Source organism: Bubalus bubalis, chromosome 20 (assembly GCF_019923935.1).
Source record: "Bubalus bubalis isolate 160015118507 breed Murrah chromosome 20, NDDB_SH_1, whole genome shotgun sequence".
NCBI lineage: Eukaryota > Metazoa > Chordata > Mammalia > Artiodactyla > Bovidae > Bubalus > Bubalus bubalis.
In genome coordinates, this window is record NC_059176.1 from 38,308,470 (window position 1) to 38,327,476 (window position 19,007).

The 19,007-nt window shown below is 38.7% G+C and overlaps 1 protein-coding gene across 7 annotated transcripts in view; it reads left to right on the forward strand.

Annotated features, from left to right (window-relative positions):
• SCAPER (S-phase cyclin A associated protein in the ER) overlaps positions 1-19,007 on the forward strand; it is a 414,652-nt gene that overhangs the window by 53,562 nt on the left and 342,083 nt on the right. For all 7 annotated transcript variants that reach the window (XM_044933045.2, XM_025271386.3, XM_025271383.3 and 4 more), the window contains exon 5: positions 6,759-6,956. In XM_044933045.2, coding sequence (XP_044788980.1) covers positions 6,759-6,956 — 198 coding nt within the window. The remainder of the gene's footprint in view (positions 1-6,758; positions 6,957-19,007) is intronic.

Consider the following 19,007-nt stretch of genomic DNA (forward strand, 5'->3'; position numbering starts at 1 on the left):
AAAAAAAAACAAAACAAACCCTACAGCTAACATGATCCTAATGGGAGAAACTAGAAGCTTTCCCATTAAGGTCAGTTATGAGGCATTTCTTTTTAACACTGTGATAGTAGTTCTAGTTCATGCAATAAGACAAGAAAAGGGAATACAAGGTAAACAGATTGGGAAGGAAGAAATAAAACTGTCTTTGTTCATAGATGACATGATCATCTATGTAAGAAATCTGAAAGAATCAACCAAAAAACTCCTATAACTAGTAATTGATTATAGAGGATTGCAAGATACAAGATTAACATACGAAAGTCAGTTGCTTTCTTGTGTACCACCAATGAGTTAGTGGTGTTTGAAATTAAATACATAGTACCACTTTATATCAGCACTCCTCAAAATTAAGTAGGTAGGTATAAATTTAACAATATATAGAAGATTTATATGACGAAAATGATAAAACTTTGATGAGTGAAATTAAAGCACTAAATAAATGGAGAGATGTTCCATGTTCATGAATAGGAAGACTCAATATTGTCAGGATATCATTTCATTCCATTTTGAAGAATATAGTCAATACAATCCCAGCAAATTATTTTATAGATATCAATAAACTTCTTCTAATGTGTATATGACAAAGCAAAAGACAGAATAGGCAACACAGTATTGAAGGAGAAGAACAAAAATGGAAGACTGACAACAACCAACTACAAGACTTACTGTAAAGCTACAGTAATTAAGGCAGGGTGATATTGGCAGAAGAAAAGACAAATAGATATATGGAACAGAATAGAAAGCCCAGAAATGGACCCACATAATAGTCAACTGACCTTTGACAAAGGAGCAAAGCCAATACAATGGTGCAAAAATAGTCTTTTCAACAAATAATGCTGGAACAACTGGACATCTATATGGGAAAAAAAACCCTCAGACACAGACCTTCCAATCTTCACAAAAAATTAACTCAAAATGAACCATTGACCTTAAATGTAGAAGTGTAAAACTCCTAGCTGATAACGTTGGAGAAAACCTAAAAGACCTTGGGTATGATAATGACTTTAGGTACAGTAACAAAGGCATGGTTCCTGAAAGAAATGACTGATAAGCTGGATTTCATTAAAATTAAAAACTTCTGCAAAAGACAATGTTAAAAAAATGAGAAGGCAAGTCACAGACTTGGGAGAATATATTTGGAAAAAGACATCCAATGAAAGATGTCCAATAACATCCAATAACATGAGGTAACTGTTATCCAAAATATACAAAGAACTCTTAAAACTCAACAGTAAGAAACAACCTGATTGAAAAATGAGCTGAAGACCTTAACAACCAGCTCACCAAAGAGGATGTACAAATAGCATATGAAAAGGTATGCCACATCATATGCTGTCAGGGAAATGCAAATTAAAGCAATGAGCTACCATCACACACCTATTAGAATGACCAAAATTGGGAACTCTGATAACTCCAATTGCTGGTGAGGATGAAGAGCCATAGAAACTCTCATTCAATACTGGTGGGAATTCAGAGTGAGAATTCAGCCACTTGGGAATACAGGTTGGCAGTTTCTTACAAAAGTAAATATACTCTTACCTTGTGATTCAACAGTCATGCCCTTGGTATAGATGAAGATGAGTTGAAAACTTATGTCTACACCAAAACATGAACATGGGTTTATAGCTGCCTTCTTTATAATTGGCAAAACTTGGAAGCAACTAAGATGTTGTTCAGTAGATGAATGGGGAAATAAACCGTGGTACATCTAGACAATGGAATATTATTCAGCTCTAGGAAGAAATGATCTATCAGGCCATGAAAAGATGTAGAGGAAATTAGTTGTATATTATTAAGTAAAAGAAGCCAATTTGAAAAGGTTACATACTATATGATTCCAACCTTAAGATGTTTTGGAAAAGACTAAATATGGAGACGGTAAAAAGATCAGTTGTTGCCAGACGTTTAGGTCTATAGGCTTTGTCAGATTATCAGGGGGAGCTGACAAGAGTTCTGAGAGAGGGAAGTGAGAAATCTGTTTTCTCCTTCCCCTTTCCCTCTCTTTTTCTTTCTTCCTTGTTTTCTCTCAAAAATGATCGATTAAATTAGTATATAGCATTTGTTATTTTGAATTTTATTTAAAACATGAAGTTCAGTTGTGTTTAGCTTTTTCCAGAAATTTAGATCGCTTTGTCTTCTGTTGCATATCTTGGAAACAGGCACAGTAAGCCATAGGAATGAGATCAGTTCAGTCACTCAGTCATGTCCAAATCTTTGCGGCCTCATGGACTACAGCATGCCAGTCCTCCCTGTCCTGTCCTGTCCATCACCAACTCCCGGAGCCTACGCAAACTCAAGTCCATCACACTGGTGATGCCATCCAACCATCTCATCCTCTGTCATCCCCTTATCATCCTACCTTCAATCTTTCCCAGCATCAGGGTCTTTTCAAATGAGTCGGTTCTTTGCATCAGGTGGCCAAAGTATTGGAGTTTCAGCTTCAGCATCAGTCCTTCCAGAGAATATTCAGGACTGATTTCCTTTAGGATTGACTGGTTGGATCTCCTTGCAGTCCAAGGGACTCTCTCAAGAGTCTTCTCCAACACCACAGTTCAGAAGCATCAATTCTTCAGCGCTCAGCTTCTTTAGAGTCCAGCTCTCACATCCATACATGACTACTGGGAAAACCATAGCTTTGACTAGACAGATCTTTGTTGGCAAAGTAATGTCTCTGCTTTTTAATATGCTGCCTAGGATTGTCATAGCTTTTCTTCCAAGGAGTAAGCATCTTTTAATTTCATGGCTGCAGTCACTGTCTGCAGTGATTTTGGAGCCCAAAGAAATAAAGTCTCTCAGTGTTTCCATTGTTTCCCCATCTGTTTGCCATGAAGTGATGGGACCAGATGCCGTGATCTTAGTTTTCTGAATGTTGAGTTTTAAGGCAACTTTTTCACTGTCCTCTTTCACTTTAATCGAGAGGCTCTTTAGTTCTTATAGCTTTCTGCCATAAGGGCGGTGTCAGCTGCTTATCTGAGATTATTGATATTTCTCCTGGCAATCTTGATTCCAGCTTGTGCTTCATCCAGCCCAGCATTTCTCATGATGTACTCTGCATGTAAGTTAAATAAGCAGGGTGACAATACACATCTTTGACATACTCCTTTCCTGATTTGGAACCAGTCTGTTGTTCCATGTCTGGTTCTAACTCTTGCTTCTTGACCTGCATACAGATTTCTCAGGTCAGGTGGTCTGGTATTCCCATCTCTTTCAGAATTTTCCACAGTTTGTTGTGATCCACACAGACAAAGGGTTTGGTGTAGTCAATAAAGCAGAAGTAGATGTTTTTCTGGAACTCTCTTGCTTTTTTGATGATCCAGCAGATGTTGGCAATGAAATAGTTACCTAATTTTGAATCTTGGCTTTGTCTCTTAGTGTGAGACTTTGGGTTTATCATTTAATTTAGCTACACCTAAGTTTTCTCCTGTAAAAAATTGAGCTAATAGTAGTAACTATGATGGGCTTCCCTGGTGGCTCAGTGGTAAAGAATCTGCCTGCCAAAGCAGGAGACATGGGTTCAATCCCTGGTCTGGAAAGGTCCCACATGTCTTGGGGCAACTAAGCCTGTGTGCCATAACTATTAAGCCTGTACCCAGAACCTGGGAGCCACAACTACTGAGCTCATATGCTGCAGCTGCTGAAGCTCTTGTGCCTAGAGCCCATGTTCTGCAGCAAGAGAAGCCACCACAGTGAGAAGCCTGCACACCACAACTAGAGAGTAACCTCTACTTGCCACAACTAGAGAAAAGCCCATGCAGCAATGAAGACCCAGCACAGCCAAAAAATAAGTAAATAAAAACTAGTAACTATGGTAATAATTACTTCAAAGACTAAATGAAATATAGCTATATGGAAAGCACTTAACACAGTGCCTGGCACATAGCAAGCGTGCCGTGAATGTTAAGTGCTGCTGCGATTTTTATTATCACTGCTATTATTTTTGTCAATGGTTGGTAGAGAACCCTATATTTTGAAACTTTATACAGACTTATCAGACAATTTGACATGTCTCTTCTACCTTTCTCCACAAGTTTGGCAGTTTTGCCAGTATTTTTTTCACATTTTTCTTTGAGCATATTTCTTTTCCTCTTTATCTTTCCCCCTCTAATCATACCCAACATTATATGTGTACTTACTGTGGGCTAGGTGCCTTGTGAAATGTTCTGTGAACAGTGAAGCAGAAGTTGGAAGTCTAGGGTCTGGTCCCAGTTCTGTCATTCAGCCTTTTGACTGGGTCAACGGATTGAATCTTACTAAGCTTTAGTTTAGTCATGTACAGAATAGGGATAATAATACTTGTCCTGTCTTTATAGTAATACTTTGTTTTGAATATTAAATGATATGTTTTCAAGAGGGTGGGACAAATTCAGAGAGTAGCACTGACATAGTATACTACGGTGGTGAAATAGCTGGCTAGCAGGAGGCAGCTGCATAGCACAGGGAGCTCAGCTCGATGCTCTGTGATGTCCCAGAGTGGTGGGATGGGGAGCAGGAGGGAGCCTCAACAGGAAGGGCATATGTGTATACTTACAGCTGATTCACATTGTTATAAGCAGAAACCAACACAGCACTGTAAAGCAATTGTTGTTTAGTTGCTAAGTTGCTTTACGACCCCGTGGACTGTAGCCCTCCAGGCTTCACTGTTCATGGGATTTCTCAGGCAGAAGCACTGGAGCAGGTTGCCATTTCCTTCTCCAGGGGATCTTCCCAACCCAGGGATCGAACCTGCATCTCCTGCTTGGTAGGCTGATTCTTTACCACTGAGTCACCAGGGAAAGCATAAAGCAATTATCCTGCAATTTAAAAAAGCCCTTCATAAAATAAAATAAATATGCAAATATAAAGTATTGCTATTTTTGTCAAACTTAAATGTCAGATTTGCATAGTACATTGCCCTTCAGATGGAATTACCTAGATGTAATTTATTCCTTTCTAGAGTCTTTCTTAATAGAAGTCTCACATAGAGACTAGAAAGCAGTTTTGCCTGTTATGCATTTTAAGAAAGGTTGGTTAAAGTATTTGAATAATATACATATGGATACATGATAGGGTAAATACATAAATGGGTGAAGATGAGTTAGAGTATTTTTGAGAATTTCATACTAAGATTAGTGTCTGAATTCACAGGAAGCCACTAGTGCTTCGCTGATTATTCTAGAAAAAGTTTTTGATGGAGGTATAATTCAGGAAAATTCAAGTGAATTTTAAGTTTGTGTGGAATATAGGGAGAGAAATGAGGTGGTCTGGAATATCTGGTAAAGGGCTGTTAGCACAGGGCGTTGGGGTGCAGTGTAACGGGAAGTCAGTGGTGTAATTGCAGAGCTCTAACTGGAAGATGGTCTCCTGTGGCTCTGTGATCTTGGACAAACCAGCCTCTAAATCTCAGTTTCCTAAGCTGTAAAGTACAATTAATAATACATACTTTAAAATTTGTATAAGGGGATATTTGCGATCATAATTAAATCATTACTACTAGAGTTGGAAAGTACTTGGAGAGCCGTTAAGGCAAAGGTTTTGTGGGTTGTTGATGATTACTTTAAATTTTATTGCTTGAGTGTTGAGAATTTGGGCCTGGATTAGGACTGTCAGATAAAATATTTACTAATTTTTATTTGCTGGGTCTGACAGCCTTCATCTGGATGAGGGACTGTGGAAGGAGGATGAGCAGCTCCATCTCAGCCTCTTAAGTGTGTGTGTCTTTGTGTGTGTAAATGTTTTGTTTGCTTGCCTTTTGGTAATGAAGATTCTGTATAAGCCAAAGGCTGGCTAGAAAAGAGTTTTCAAGTATAGAAATCACTGTTACTTTGAAGGCCAAAGTGTAAAACAAAACTGAAGCCTATTAGCTTCTATTTTGGGTGTTCTTCACTCTGGGACTCTTATATGAAGAAGGGAAAACAAACAAGCTAATAGGAATGGCTTACACACATACAGGACAACCCAAAGAAACTTGGGAGTGTTTGCTGTTCTAACTGCGGTACAAGTATTTATTTACTTCTCAGTTTAAGTAGCCACAGGGAGAAAAGCAACTCGTTTGTACTTCTAGTGAGAAGGTTCAAGTCTTCCTATAAACTACACACTCATGTTTGTGGTGGAATGATTCTTTGGTAGTCTATAAAAGTATAGAATATAATCTTGTATTTCCAAAATCTGCCTGTGCAACCGAGGAAAGACTGGGTCGTATGAATGCTGTAGTTACTTTATTTGGTGAATCTGCTCTGCAGCTGATGCTTGGTTTTCTTCATCAGTATTCTTTTCTAGTAAATTGTTTCGTGTTTATATATTGATTTTTACTTTTAGTGGAAAAATGGTTTAAGATAAAGTTTAAGTAACCGAATATAAGTAGAGAATATGTCATTTCTAAATGAAAGGAATATATGCCAGCAATTTCACAATGATGAAATGGGTATCTGTTATTTGTTAATGTATTTAAATGTGCCATACATGTATTTTGGTAAACCAGGAGCCCTTTTAGTGCTCCTTTTCGACCAAGCGTCTATTCATCATTAAAATCATCCTAATTTTCAGTGAGACAGGTAATTGATATTACAGACCTGCTGATTTTATTTAAAATGAGAAGCTTTGTTTTGGTGAATTCAGTATGATGTAAGGTGAAAAGAAAGACATCGTGTTTTTAAGTATTTATGTTGAAAAATGTGATTTATACAAAAATCTAGTTCCTGGAGGCATCAAAAAAATTTTTTTTTCATGTTTTATTTCATCAGAACACTACAGTAGACTGTAAAATGACATCATCTGCAGCTGGAGATAAACACTTCGATAAAAGTCCCACTAAAACAAGACACCCTCGGAAAGTTGATCTAAGAGCTCGATACTGGGCATTTCTTTTTGACAATCTTCGCCGGGCAGTAGATGAAATCTATGTGACTTGTGAATCAGATCAGAGTGTGGTGGAATGTAAGGTAAGGTTTGCTTTAAGTTTTTGTAATCCATTTGACGTCAGATTCGCCAGTTTTTGCTCTATCTAACTTGATTATTTACCTCTGTATACAGTCCTTCAGTATTAACTGTAATCTCCATGCTATACACTACATCCTCAGAACTTACTGACCTTAAAACTGAAAGTCTGTACCCTTTACCAGCATCTCCCTATCTCCCCTGTCATTTGCAGCCACTATGCTACTGTCGGCTTCTGGGAATGCATCAGGTTTTTCTTTGTTTTGATTTTTTAAGATTATCCTTGTTGTTGTTTGCATTACCTAATTGTGTACTTTTATATTCTGTGCAAGATTTGGTAGAAAATTGTCTTGATATATAGTCCTAGGCGAGAAATTAAAAGATAGGTACGTGCACACACACACACACACACAATTTATTAAAAATCTCTCTTGGCTGCATTCTCCATTGGTACTGTAGGTGGCATTAGTGAGATTTTCACATTCTTTGGTTTCATGTTTACTGTCTTTAATTGGACATTGCCCCTTTTCTACTGAGATCACTCTCCTCATCACTCTCCTCATCAACTTTGGTGAGGGGAAAGTGAGATTGATGGCTAACCGTAAACAACTCTGGGTGGGATTGGGATGTCGTTGTAAGGTGTGTTTTCTAATTTTAGATAACGTTGTGTTTGTAATAGGATGTTAAACAGACACGTAGCATAATCTGTCTCTGAAAATGCACTGGGAAGCCTGGCCTTTTAGTAGATACAGACTATATGCTGTATTTATACTAAATAAAATTATTTTGAGAAAAATCAGGATGATACCTCTTCATAGAAAGATTACAGAGGCAGCTTCTGTTTCTACAGTGAACATGGTTAAAAATCCTGGAATTCATTATTTAACCTTTGAAATACATGAAGAGTCAAAGCAAAATTATATGTTGAAACAATAGCTATGTTTCCTGTAAAGTTAGAAGCAGCCAAAATATGTTTTAGACTGACTTAAAAATATGACTCAACAGAAACAGTTTTCAGAATGAACAGTGATTGAAATCATCCAAGTTTATGCTTTGGTTGTCACAATTAATATTGTTACTATCAGCATGTAAAACTTCTTTATGTTTTAAAATATTTTTAAGGAAAATCATATTGTTGGGGTGTAGTCTCCACTCCTTGTTTTCCTTTCCAACCTGTGGGGAACTGGATGTGTGGCTCTGGGATACTGGGGACCCCGTGGAATATAGAGACTGGTACCTGCATCTCCCTTAGAGATTTCATAGCATAACAAGCTTGCTGGAGTAGCTCATGCCAGCTGGGCCTAGGGGGACTTCAGGGTAGTAAGCTTTCTTTGGAAGGAGTTAGGATGGGACTTGTCACTGATCGAGTAAAGAGGACCCCCAGTGCATCTCATGATTTCTATGAGGGAAAGATTTTAGCCATTGGTGAAGATGTTGGAGTAATAGGGACTTCCTATGAGGACACTTGGTGAGGTATCAGTAGAATACACCAAAGTCTGATAGAGTTGAGGCAGGTCTTGCTTTGGGCAGAGGGAGCCAGGGTGAAGCTGACCACAGCCTAGAGAATCATGAATGCTCCCTGTGCAGAAATTACCATGTACTGCAGAGATCAGTAGGGACTACTCACTTCACATTGATCCAGAGAAAGATTAGGGACGCATCTCTGCCTGGCAACACTTGATTCTGTCGTTGGTCGGCATCATCTTAGTCCCTGGAGAAGGACTGGCTGATGACTATTGAAGATCCATCACTAATATCTGGTAAGCTCTATAACTGGAATATTGCTCTGTTCCCACAACTGCCACTTATGGCAGGGACATAAGTTTGTGAATGTAGGATAGTGTTAAAGGGTACAGAGGAGGAAGAGAGGAACGACTCCGTGAAAATAAGCCATGTTCTTCCCCCCCACAGGCATCTGCTAAAGGCCATCTAATTCTCACTTGTGCTAGGTTGTCAGACAACAATAGGCAGATTGTCTGAAGATAGGATTTAAAAATCAAACTTGGATAATTGAATGTGACTGAAAAATTGTGGATTTCACTGAGCATACTCAGCAGGTTTAGGATTCAGCTGAGTAGCTAGTTATATGTGGAAAAAGATAAACGTATTCTATGTTTATATCTCAATAGTTGAGACTTCTCATTTCAACAAGTTAAGTCAGGATCAAAATGAGATGTGAGAAAATGCTTAGAAAAGTATAACATACAATAAAAAGAAAATAAATGTTATAGTTAGATGAAAGGAGAAGTCACAGATGGAGACAGGGGAATGTAGATCCAGGACAGAGAAGAATCATTATAGAAGCAGGAAGAATATAGGAGAATAGGAACGTCCCCAAGGCCATGGAAGAAGAAGGAGTGGTACCTAGGTTAAGAATGCCTGCAGTTGAGAGCAAGCTTGGCATTCAAGAGGGACAAGAACAGATGGGATCAAGGTGGAAACTTGTGATAAGAATTTGAAATTCCATTTGAGGGGTTCTTTGCCCTTTTATGTTTTCAAGAAGTAGGAGGTGTGAGGTTGGAAGTTGGAAGATGGTGGAAAGATCTGAAATAACTGTGATGGAGAATGAAGGGCAGACTTTTGGAAGCCACAGGGTTGCCCAGCAACCTGAAGGTCACAGTTGAGACTGGAAATTCTTCTCTTTTCTGTATGTTCAGTTTTCCTTCTTAGAGTCTTCTCCCATCAGCACACTACTCACTTATTTCTCTTCCATTCTAATCTACAACAATAAAAACAACAAGAAGAAACCCCCAAACCCTATCTCTGTTTTACTTATCCTTTCATCCACTGTCCCAGACCCCATTTTCCTCCTCTCCTTCTTAGCCAAGTTTCTTAGAAGACAGCTGCCTTTTTGCGGCCTCCATTCCCTTTTCTCTCAGGAACTCATTTGTCTACTCCAACCTGGTGTCACATGCCTATCAGAGCTCCTGTTAAGCTCTTATTAAAGTCACTCAGTGTTGCTCAGTGGGTGTTTTTCAGCCCCTCCCTTGATCTCCGAGTAGCATTTCACTCTGTTGGCCACGCCCCGCTTTCAGCACTCTCCCCTTTGGCTTTTATAGAACCACCACTGCTAGCTTTCTTCCTTCTTTGTTGGTTGCTGCCTCTGCTTCCTTTGTTGGCTTTTCCTTTTCCACCTGACCTTTAGCTTTTGGAAATTCATTAAGGCTCGTCTTAAACCATCTTCTTTTCTCACTATTAGTTTCTCCCTCTGCATTTTCTCCATGCCATGGCTTAATTTATTGTTGATTTCCTGATGATTCTTAAATTTATATCTCTAGCCTATACTTTTGTTCTGATTTTCAGACTTGTATATCCAAATAGCCTTGTTCGCATCTCCACTTGGATATTTCATAAGCATGTCAAACTGATGTATATAGAAACAAGTTCATGATGACTCCCTCTACCCTAAACCTGGAGATATATTTTTCTTCCCTGAATTGGCAGGTAGTCCCTCCATCTTCCTCCCCTCACCCCACACCAGCCACTGTCCAATGAATGGACCTCTTTGAGTTCAATTCAGTTCAATCACTAAGTCGTGTCTGACTCTTGACGACACAATGGACTGCAGCACACCAGGCTTCCCTGTCCCATCACCAACTCCTGGAGCTTACTCAAACTCATGTCCATTGAGTTGGTGATGCCATCCAACCATTTCATCCTCTGTTGTCCCATTCTCCTCCTGTCTTCAACCTTTCCCAGCATCAGGGTCTTTTCCAGTGAGTCAGTTCTTTGCATCAGGTGGCCAAAATATTGGAGTTTCAGCTTCAGCATCAGTCCTTCCAATGAATATTCAGGACTGATTTCCTTTAGGATGGACTGGTTTTATCTCCTTGCTGTCTAAGGGACTCTCAAGAGTCTTCTCCACCACCACAGTTCAAAAGTATCAATTCTTCGGTGCTCAGTTTTCTTTATAGTCCAACTCTCACATCCAAACTGGAAAAGCCATAGCTTTGACTAGACAGACCTTTGTTGGCAAAGTAATGTCTCTGCTTTTTAATACTCTTTGAGTATTACCTCCTAAATCTTTCCAACCTGTCCACTTCTCTTATTCTCTACTGCTACCATTCTAGTCCAAGCTGCCATTATCTTAGTGAAATCCCTGGATCACAACTGAAATCTTTTAGCAGGACTCCCTGCATCCTTCCAATCCATTCTCTATATGATAGGCAAACTGATTCTTAAAAAAAACAAATGTGAGCTCTGATTTCTTTGATTCTAGCTCCTCAGAAGTTTCCCAATGCTCTGTGCATTAAAATCTCCAGCCTGACCTTCAAATCTTGAGTGAGTTGATTTGTGTAAACCTCATTTCACACCACTTTTCTCTCCTCCCTTCTGCCTCATTTAAACCAGCCTTCTTTCGATTACTCAAACATGTCAGGTACCCACAAGTCTTCAGACCTTTCCACATTCTGATTTTTTTTGCCAAGACACTCATCCTCCCTCTTCTTGCCCAGCACCTCTTCACCTCCCCCATCCCTTTTACGTAACTCCCATTTCTAGTATAGGTTTCAATTTAAGGTCACTTTCTCAGGGGAGCTTATCATGTTTCAGACTAAATCAGGTTCCCTGCTAATATAGAGTTCACCCTCATATCTGCATGGGATGGGTTCCAAGACACCTCTCCTACTCTTGCCATGTGGATACCAATATCCACGGATGCTCAAGCCCCTTTTATAAAATGATGTAATACATTCAGCCCTGGATATCCATGGGTTCTGCTTGGGCACATATGGCATGACTGTACTGTCATAGCATACTTTCCCTAGAAACATTTTATCACAGTTGAAACTACATAATTGTTTATTTTGTTGTTTTTATATCTGTCTTCCTTGCTGCTACTGTTAAGTCACTAAAGTTGTGTCCAACTCTGTGCGACCCTGTAGACGGCCGCCCACCAGGCTCCCCCGTCCCTGGGATTCTCCAGGCAAGAACACTGGAGTGGGTTGCCATTTCCTTCTCCAATGCATGAAAGTGAAAAGTGAAAGGGAAGTTGTAGTCATGTCCGACTCTTTGCGACCCCATGGACTGCAGCCTACCAGGCTCCTCCATCCATGGGATTTTCCAGGCAAGAGTACTGGAGTGGGGTGCCATTGCCTTCTCCTTCTGTCTCCCTTACTAGACATTAAGCTCCCAGAAGACAGAAACCACACTGTCTCGTTTACCACTCTGTCATCAGTTCTTCAAACTGGAACTGGAACACAGTAATAGATAAATACTGTATAGATAAATAGTAAATAGTAAATAGATGTTAAATGTCTGTGTGAAGCAATGAGACTACATACGTTGTTGCGGTAAAGATACGTCTACACAGTTATGTGATTCCCTTCTACCCTGACGGAATACTTACTAGCATTCAGTCACTTGCTAAAAATGCCCAAAGATGGTGGGTAGATGAATTAGTCATGAGTTGGAATTTTTTAGGCAGATTCAGTGGAATATCATTAAGTAAAGGATTGAAGAAGTTAAGAGAATAGTTGGAGTAGTGGACCATGGAACTGAAGTTTCATGGGGAAGGAAGTGGTTATCACAGAAGCCTGATAGATGTGGAGAAAGTAAAGAAGTTAAGTATTTGCAAATATCCTTTGGACAAGACAGGAGTAGGTAAAGTGGATTCTCTATAGATAAAAATTAATGTTTATATTTTTAAAGCTATTATTTACATACTCTAAATTATTAGCTTGTTTTTTTAATGTCCTTGATCTCTCAGGCACTGAAATATTTTAGTCTCCCACTACTATTGTAATTTCTTCAATATCTCTTTGAATTTCTGGGATTTTTTGCTTTACACATTTTACTGTCTTATTATTAATTATATGTGTTGTATTTTTTAAATTTAATTTAATTTTAAACTTTTTATTTTATATTGGAGCATAGTCAATTAGCAAGGGAATGCTCAAAATCCTTCAAGCAAGGTTTTAACAGCACATGAAGTGAGAACTTCCAGATGTACAAGCTGGATTTAGAAAAGGCAGAGGAACCAGAGATCAAATTGCCAACATATGCTGGATCATAGAAGAAGCAAGGAAATTCCAGAAAAACGTCTACTTCTGCTTCATTGACTATGCTAAAGCCTTTGATTGTGTGGATCACAACAAACTGTGGAAAATTCTTAAAGAGATAGGAATACCAGACCACCTTACCTGCCTTCTGAGAAACCTGTACGGAGGTCAAGAAGCAACAGTTAGAACCAGACATGGAACAACAGACTGGTTCAAAGTTGGGAAAGGAGTACATCAAGGCTGTATATTGTCACCCTGCTTATTTAACTTCTATGCAGAGTACATCATGTGAAATGCTGGGCTGAATGAAGCTCAAGCTGGACTCAAGATTGCTGGGAGAAACCACCATAAACTCAGATATCCAGATGACACCACCCTAATGGCAGAAAACAAAGAGGAACTAAAGAGCCACTTAATGAAGGTGAAAGAGGAGAGTGAAAATCTGGTTTAAAACTCAACATTCAGAAAACAAAGGTCATGACATCCAGTCCCATCAGATCAGATCAGATCAGTCGCTCAGTTGTGTCCGACTCTTTGCGACCCCATGAATCGCAGCACGCCAGGCCTCCCTGTCCATCACCAACTCCCGGAGTTCATTCAGACTCACGTCCATCAAGTCAGTGATGCCATCCAGATATCTCATCCTCTGTCGTCCCCTTCTCCTCTTGCCCCCAATCCCTCCCAGCATCAGAGTCTTTTCCAATGAGTCAACTCTTCACATGAGGTGGCCAAAGTACTGGAGTTTCAGCCTTAGCATCATTCCTTCCAAAGAAATCCCAGGGCTGATCTCCTTCAGAATGGACTGGTTGGATCTCCTTGCAGTCCAAGGGACTCTCAAGAGTCTTCTCCAACACCACAGTTCAAAAGCATCAATTCTTCGGCGCTCAGCCTTCTTCACAGTCCAACTCTCACATCCATACATGACCACAGGAAAAACCATAGCCTTGACTAGACGGACCTTTGTTGGCAAAGTAATATCTCTGCTTTTGAATATGCTGTCTAGGTTGGTCATAACTTTCCTTCCCAGGAGTAAGCATCTTTTAATTTCATGGCTGCAGTCTCCATCTGCAGTGATTTTGGAGCCCAGAAAAATAAAGTCTGACACTGTTTCCACTGTTTCCCCATCTATTTCCCATGAAGTGATGGGACCAGATGCCATGATCTTCGTTTTCTGAATGTTGAGTTTTAAGCCAACTTTTTCACTCTCCACTTTCACTTTCATAAAGAGGCTTTTTAGTTCCTCTTCACTTTCTTCCATAAGGGAGGTGTCATCTGCATATCTGAGGTGATTGATATTTCTCCTGGCAATCTTGATTCCAGCTGTGTTTCTTCCAGTCCAGCGTTTCTCATGATGTACTCTGCATATATGTTAAATAAACAGGGTGACAATATACAGCCTTGACATACTCCTTTTCCTATTTGGAACCAGTCTGTTGTTCCATGTCCAGTTCTAACTGTTGCTTCCTGACCTGCATACAAATTTCTCAAGACGCAGGTCAGGTGGTCTGGTATTCCCATCTCTTTCAGAATTTTCCACAGTTTATTGTGATCCACACAGTCAAAGGCTTTGGCATAGTCAATAAAGCAGAAATAGATGTTTTTCTGGAACACTCTTGCTTTTTCCATGATCCAGCGGATGTTGGCAATTCATGGCAAATAGATGGGGAAAAAATGGAAACAGTGACAGACTTTATTTTTTTGGGCTCCAAAATCACTGCAGATGCTGACTGCAGCTATGAAATTAAAACATGCTTGCTCCTTGGAAGAAAAGCTATGACAATCCTAGATAGCATATTAAAAAGGAGAAACATGACTTTGTCAACAAAGGTTCGTATAGTCAAAGCTATGGTTTTTCCATTAGTCGTGTATAGATGTAAGAGTTGGACCATAAGAAAAGCTGGATGCCGAAGAATTGATGCTTTTGAATTGTGGTGTTGGAGAATACTCTTGAGACTCCCTTGGACTGCACGAACAAACCAGTCAATCCTAAAGGAAATCAACCGTGAATATTCATTGCAAGGACTGATGCTGATGCTGAAACTCCAATACTTTGGCCACCTGATGTGAAGAGCCAGCTCACTGGAAAAGACCCTGATGCTGGGAAAAGTTGAAGGCAGGAGGAGAAGGGGACAACAGAGGACGAGATGGTTGGATGATGTCATCAACTCGGACATGAGTTTAGCAATCTCAGGGAGATAGTGAAGGACACGGAAGCCTGGTGTGTTGCAGTCTGTGGGGTGGCAAAGAGTCAGACACGACTGAACAGCAACAGCAATGTTGATTTTGAGCATTATAATAATCGTTTTGAGCATTTTTGTCTACTTACACTTAGTCACAATAGGCCTCTCGGTTTTCATAATGGGAAATAGAATAAGAACATCTAGTCCAGCAACTTCCAAATGAGTTGCTATTAAAAATTAGTTAGCCACCGAAGCAACATATTTGTATCACTACCCAGGCAGCTGCAAATTTTGTTTATCCAAAAAGATCCTGGTAAGGATTAAATTATAGGAGAATGCTTTTCATTAGCAGATTTTCATTTGGTAGGCTTTTATTTGTTGAATATATTATGTATGTATTCTTTTTCCAGCTTGCTTATATTGAGAATTAAGGGGAGATATTTGAAAGAGGTGAATGATAAAGGAATGAAGATGACTGGGTCAATAATATTATTAGACAGTTTTTGAAAGTGATTTATTTGCCATTTTGCTTTCAGATGATTTCTTTTTTAAACATTAGATTAGCAGTTTAAAAAAATGCTTTTTAAAACTTGTTTCACTTTTTGTAAAGCATTTTCTTTTTGTAAGAGTCCCTTCATCACTGACTTCTCATGTGATGGTTATTTCCACTTCTTTCATCATCACAGAGGGCACAACTGTGCTCATTCCTGCAGCTGAGTTGGAGGGCTGTATTGATGTCTGGGCCCAAGGGTCTGTGCACCTAGTATTGTGTGTCAGGAGGACAGAGGGATGGCGCCAACCATCCTGCTGTGCGCCAGTAACTAGAATTAGTTACAAACCGATCGAATCCGTTGCAGCCAATTGGTAAACTAATTGGTAATTTTAGCTGTACATCTATATGTAGTTATCTGAATGCCTATAACATTACTTTCAGAGCCACTTTTGTTCTGTTCATCCTGCTTAACAAAATAGCCTTCATAGCTGCAAGGAGAAAGATGTGCATCAGTGACTGGGAGGCTGCTCCAGCTGCTTGTCTTGTTTGTATTCCCTTGTTCGTAAAACATGACTCAGGTTACAGCTGCATGGTACCACTCTGATCATTTCTGATAACGGTGAGCTAAACATTCCTTAAAATAGGTTGTTTAAGCCACCAAATGCACTTTCTCTGTGCCAACTTGTATCAGAAGTATAGCTGCTTATATTCTTGCCTTTTAGAGGGTTTCTTCTTCTTTTCTTTCAGTGAAAAGGGAAATCAGTAGACAACTTTTAAAGGAAATTATTGAGAATTAAATCTTTCTGTGCCCTAAAGTAGGTCACTTAAGTTAATGAATTTAATTAAAGAATTTGAATTGTATTAGTAGAGTTGAGAAAAGGAAGTCAACTAAATTTTTAAAATTTTCCTTTTCCTGATCACAGAAAACTTTCATTACGAGTGATTTGGCAATAAGATTACCTTAGAAAGAAAATAAACAGTACTTCTATGTCAGGAGAGTCTTTTAAAGTAGAATATAATTTTTATGACTAAAGTGAGGTTGGTACTATATTTCATTTATGAATAACTTGGCATATATTTATTATTAGTCTTGGGTCTGGTTTCCAAAGTGTACCTGTATGTTTTAAAAAAAAAAAAATTTGTAAGTGAAAAGTGTTTTTGAGGTCTTTGAGGCCCACTGATACTAAACCATGAGTCCAGTACTTTGTTATGGAAAAGTAATATATTTTTAAAACAAATAACCGTCTTTATAGCTGGCTGTCATTTTCTGATAGTCATCTTCTGGGAGAATTGGAAAGTTGCGTTTTATAGTAAAGTGAGACTGGCATGTCTTTACAGTAAGATGAGAATACTATGATACTGGTAAAGTGAATACACTTTAAAGTTCTTTGTCTTAGCATTTAAGACGAAACATGGCAACTATGGCCAATTAAGCAATGTCCGCACATAGCTAAACTTGACATCAATTCCCTTTTGTCAGACGTGGAGTGGATCTTAGTGGCTTCTGCTTTTAAATCTTTCTTGTGTAAAATTTTCATTGCTACTCTCACGTAAAACTAGTCAGTGCTAAGAAACAAGTCTCTGCGAGATGAGTAGAATCTAGTGTCACAGTAGTGTGATTTTGGATTTTCTAAAGAGGAAAATTAGAGTGCAGATAAACTGAATTAGAAGTGATTCCTGTGAAATCCCGTCAGTTTGAAATGTATTTTGTTATTGGAGGCTTAGTGTCTGTGCAAATGTTGTATTTGATAAACAGAATGCAGGTAACCCATATTATTAAAACTGGTTTTACATCATGCATAATTATAATGGCCTTTGATATATTCAGCTTTGTATCATTTGCCTTAGAAATGCTGGTAAAATTTTAAACATTTACTTTTCCAAATATATTTCTTTTTAAACTGATGATTTCACATATATGTTAGCAGAATTAAAGATTATTTAAAAGACTAACCGTTATTATTTTTTAAATTTGATTTCAGAAAGCTTCAGTTTAGTAGTAAATGTAAAAAATGTTGATGAAGAACACTGGAGGGAAGCATGCCCTTGATAATGGATTTGCTAGTAACTTTCTTCATTCCTATCGTTTCTTCTTTTTATTCTTCTTGCTGCTGGTAGAGAACATCTTGGAGGTATGACTGAGCAGAAAGAGCAGTGGGCCAGGAGTCCGTGCAGTGGGGCTCGGGTTCTGTGCTGTCACAACCAGATCACCAAACTCACGTTATCTTGGAAATTAAGTAACTGACTAGAGCCTGTGTGACTTCTTCATTCATTAGACAATCCTCTGAAATTTACTCATTATGTAACATCTTTTGTCACTAATAGTTTTACTTATTCAGCCCATTCTTCAGAATAAAAATTTCTAAACAAGACTGGAGAGGGTAGAAATTTGCTTTAAGAGGGATTGTAAATTATAATTAATTTCTGTCATAAAGTACCACTGATAAATGTTACATTGGACATCTGAGGGAATAATCTTCTGTTTAATTCACTCAGGCTAAAGAGCAGCATTTGCTAGCATGCTACTGATGTTTCAAATCACTGAATACCTCTCTCTTCTGGTTTGAATTTCATTGATTCAGTGTTTTGACACATAGTGGATTTCTAACAAATTTTATTTTGGTGAGTAAATCATAGAATCTTAGAACTGTGAGTAAAGTTGTCTAATCCACCTACCCATTATACGGTTACCCTTGACCATATTCCCTCTGGTAACTAATTCTCTTTTTGAGACAGCTCTGGCAGGTGAAAATCGGTCATTTTCACTGAGCATTCTTTGTTCTATAACTTGTATTTATGTGGAAAAATATAATCCCTTTTATGACAACCTCTCTTATGTGAAGATGTTTATCATAACATCCCATTAGTCTTTAAGCCTAGTCATCCAGTTCTTACTGTAGTTCCTACTATGATGTGATGTTAAAAACTTCCTTATTATCACACTTGGTTTATTGGGTTCTACTTTATCTATCTATCCTCCTTAAATTGTGCTTACCATGGCTTACTGGCTAGCAAGTAGCTAGCAACAGAATTAGACTCTAGCTGATTAAATAGAAAAATTAATTCTTTGAGAGGACAGGTCACAGATTTGATACTAAAACCCATGAATCAGGGTTAGAAAATAGGCAGAAACCAGGGAGGTTCTGCAGAGAAACATCTGGCTAGGATGTATTGCTGTTTTTTTAAATACCACCATTTCCTCTTTATCTTTGCCTTGCTTGCTTGAGATTCAGAGTCCCAGGCAAGTGAGTCTGATTGGTTAAGTTCCAATCATATTACTGTGCTTAACTGTCAAGTAGTAGAGAGCAGGAAGATCTTCTCCTTTTATGTCTGTGCAAAAACCCAATTCCCCAAACTAGAAAGAGAGTGGAAATTCAGGTTAGC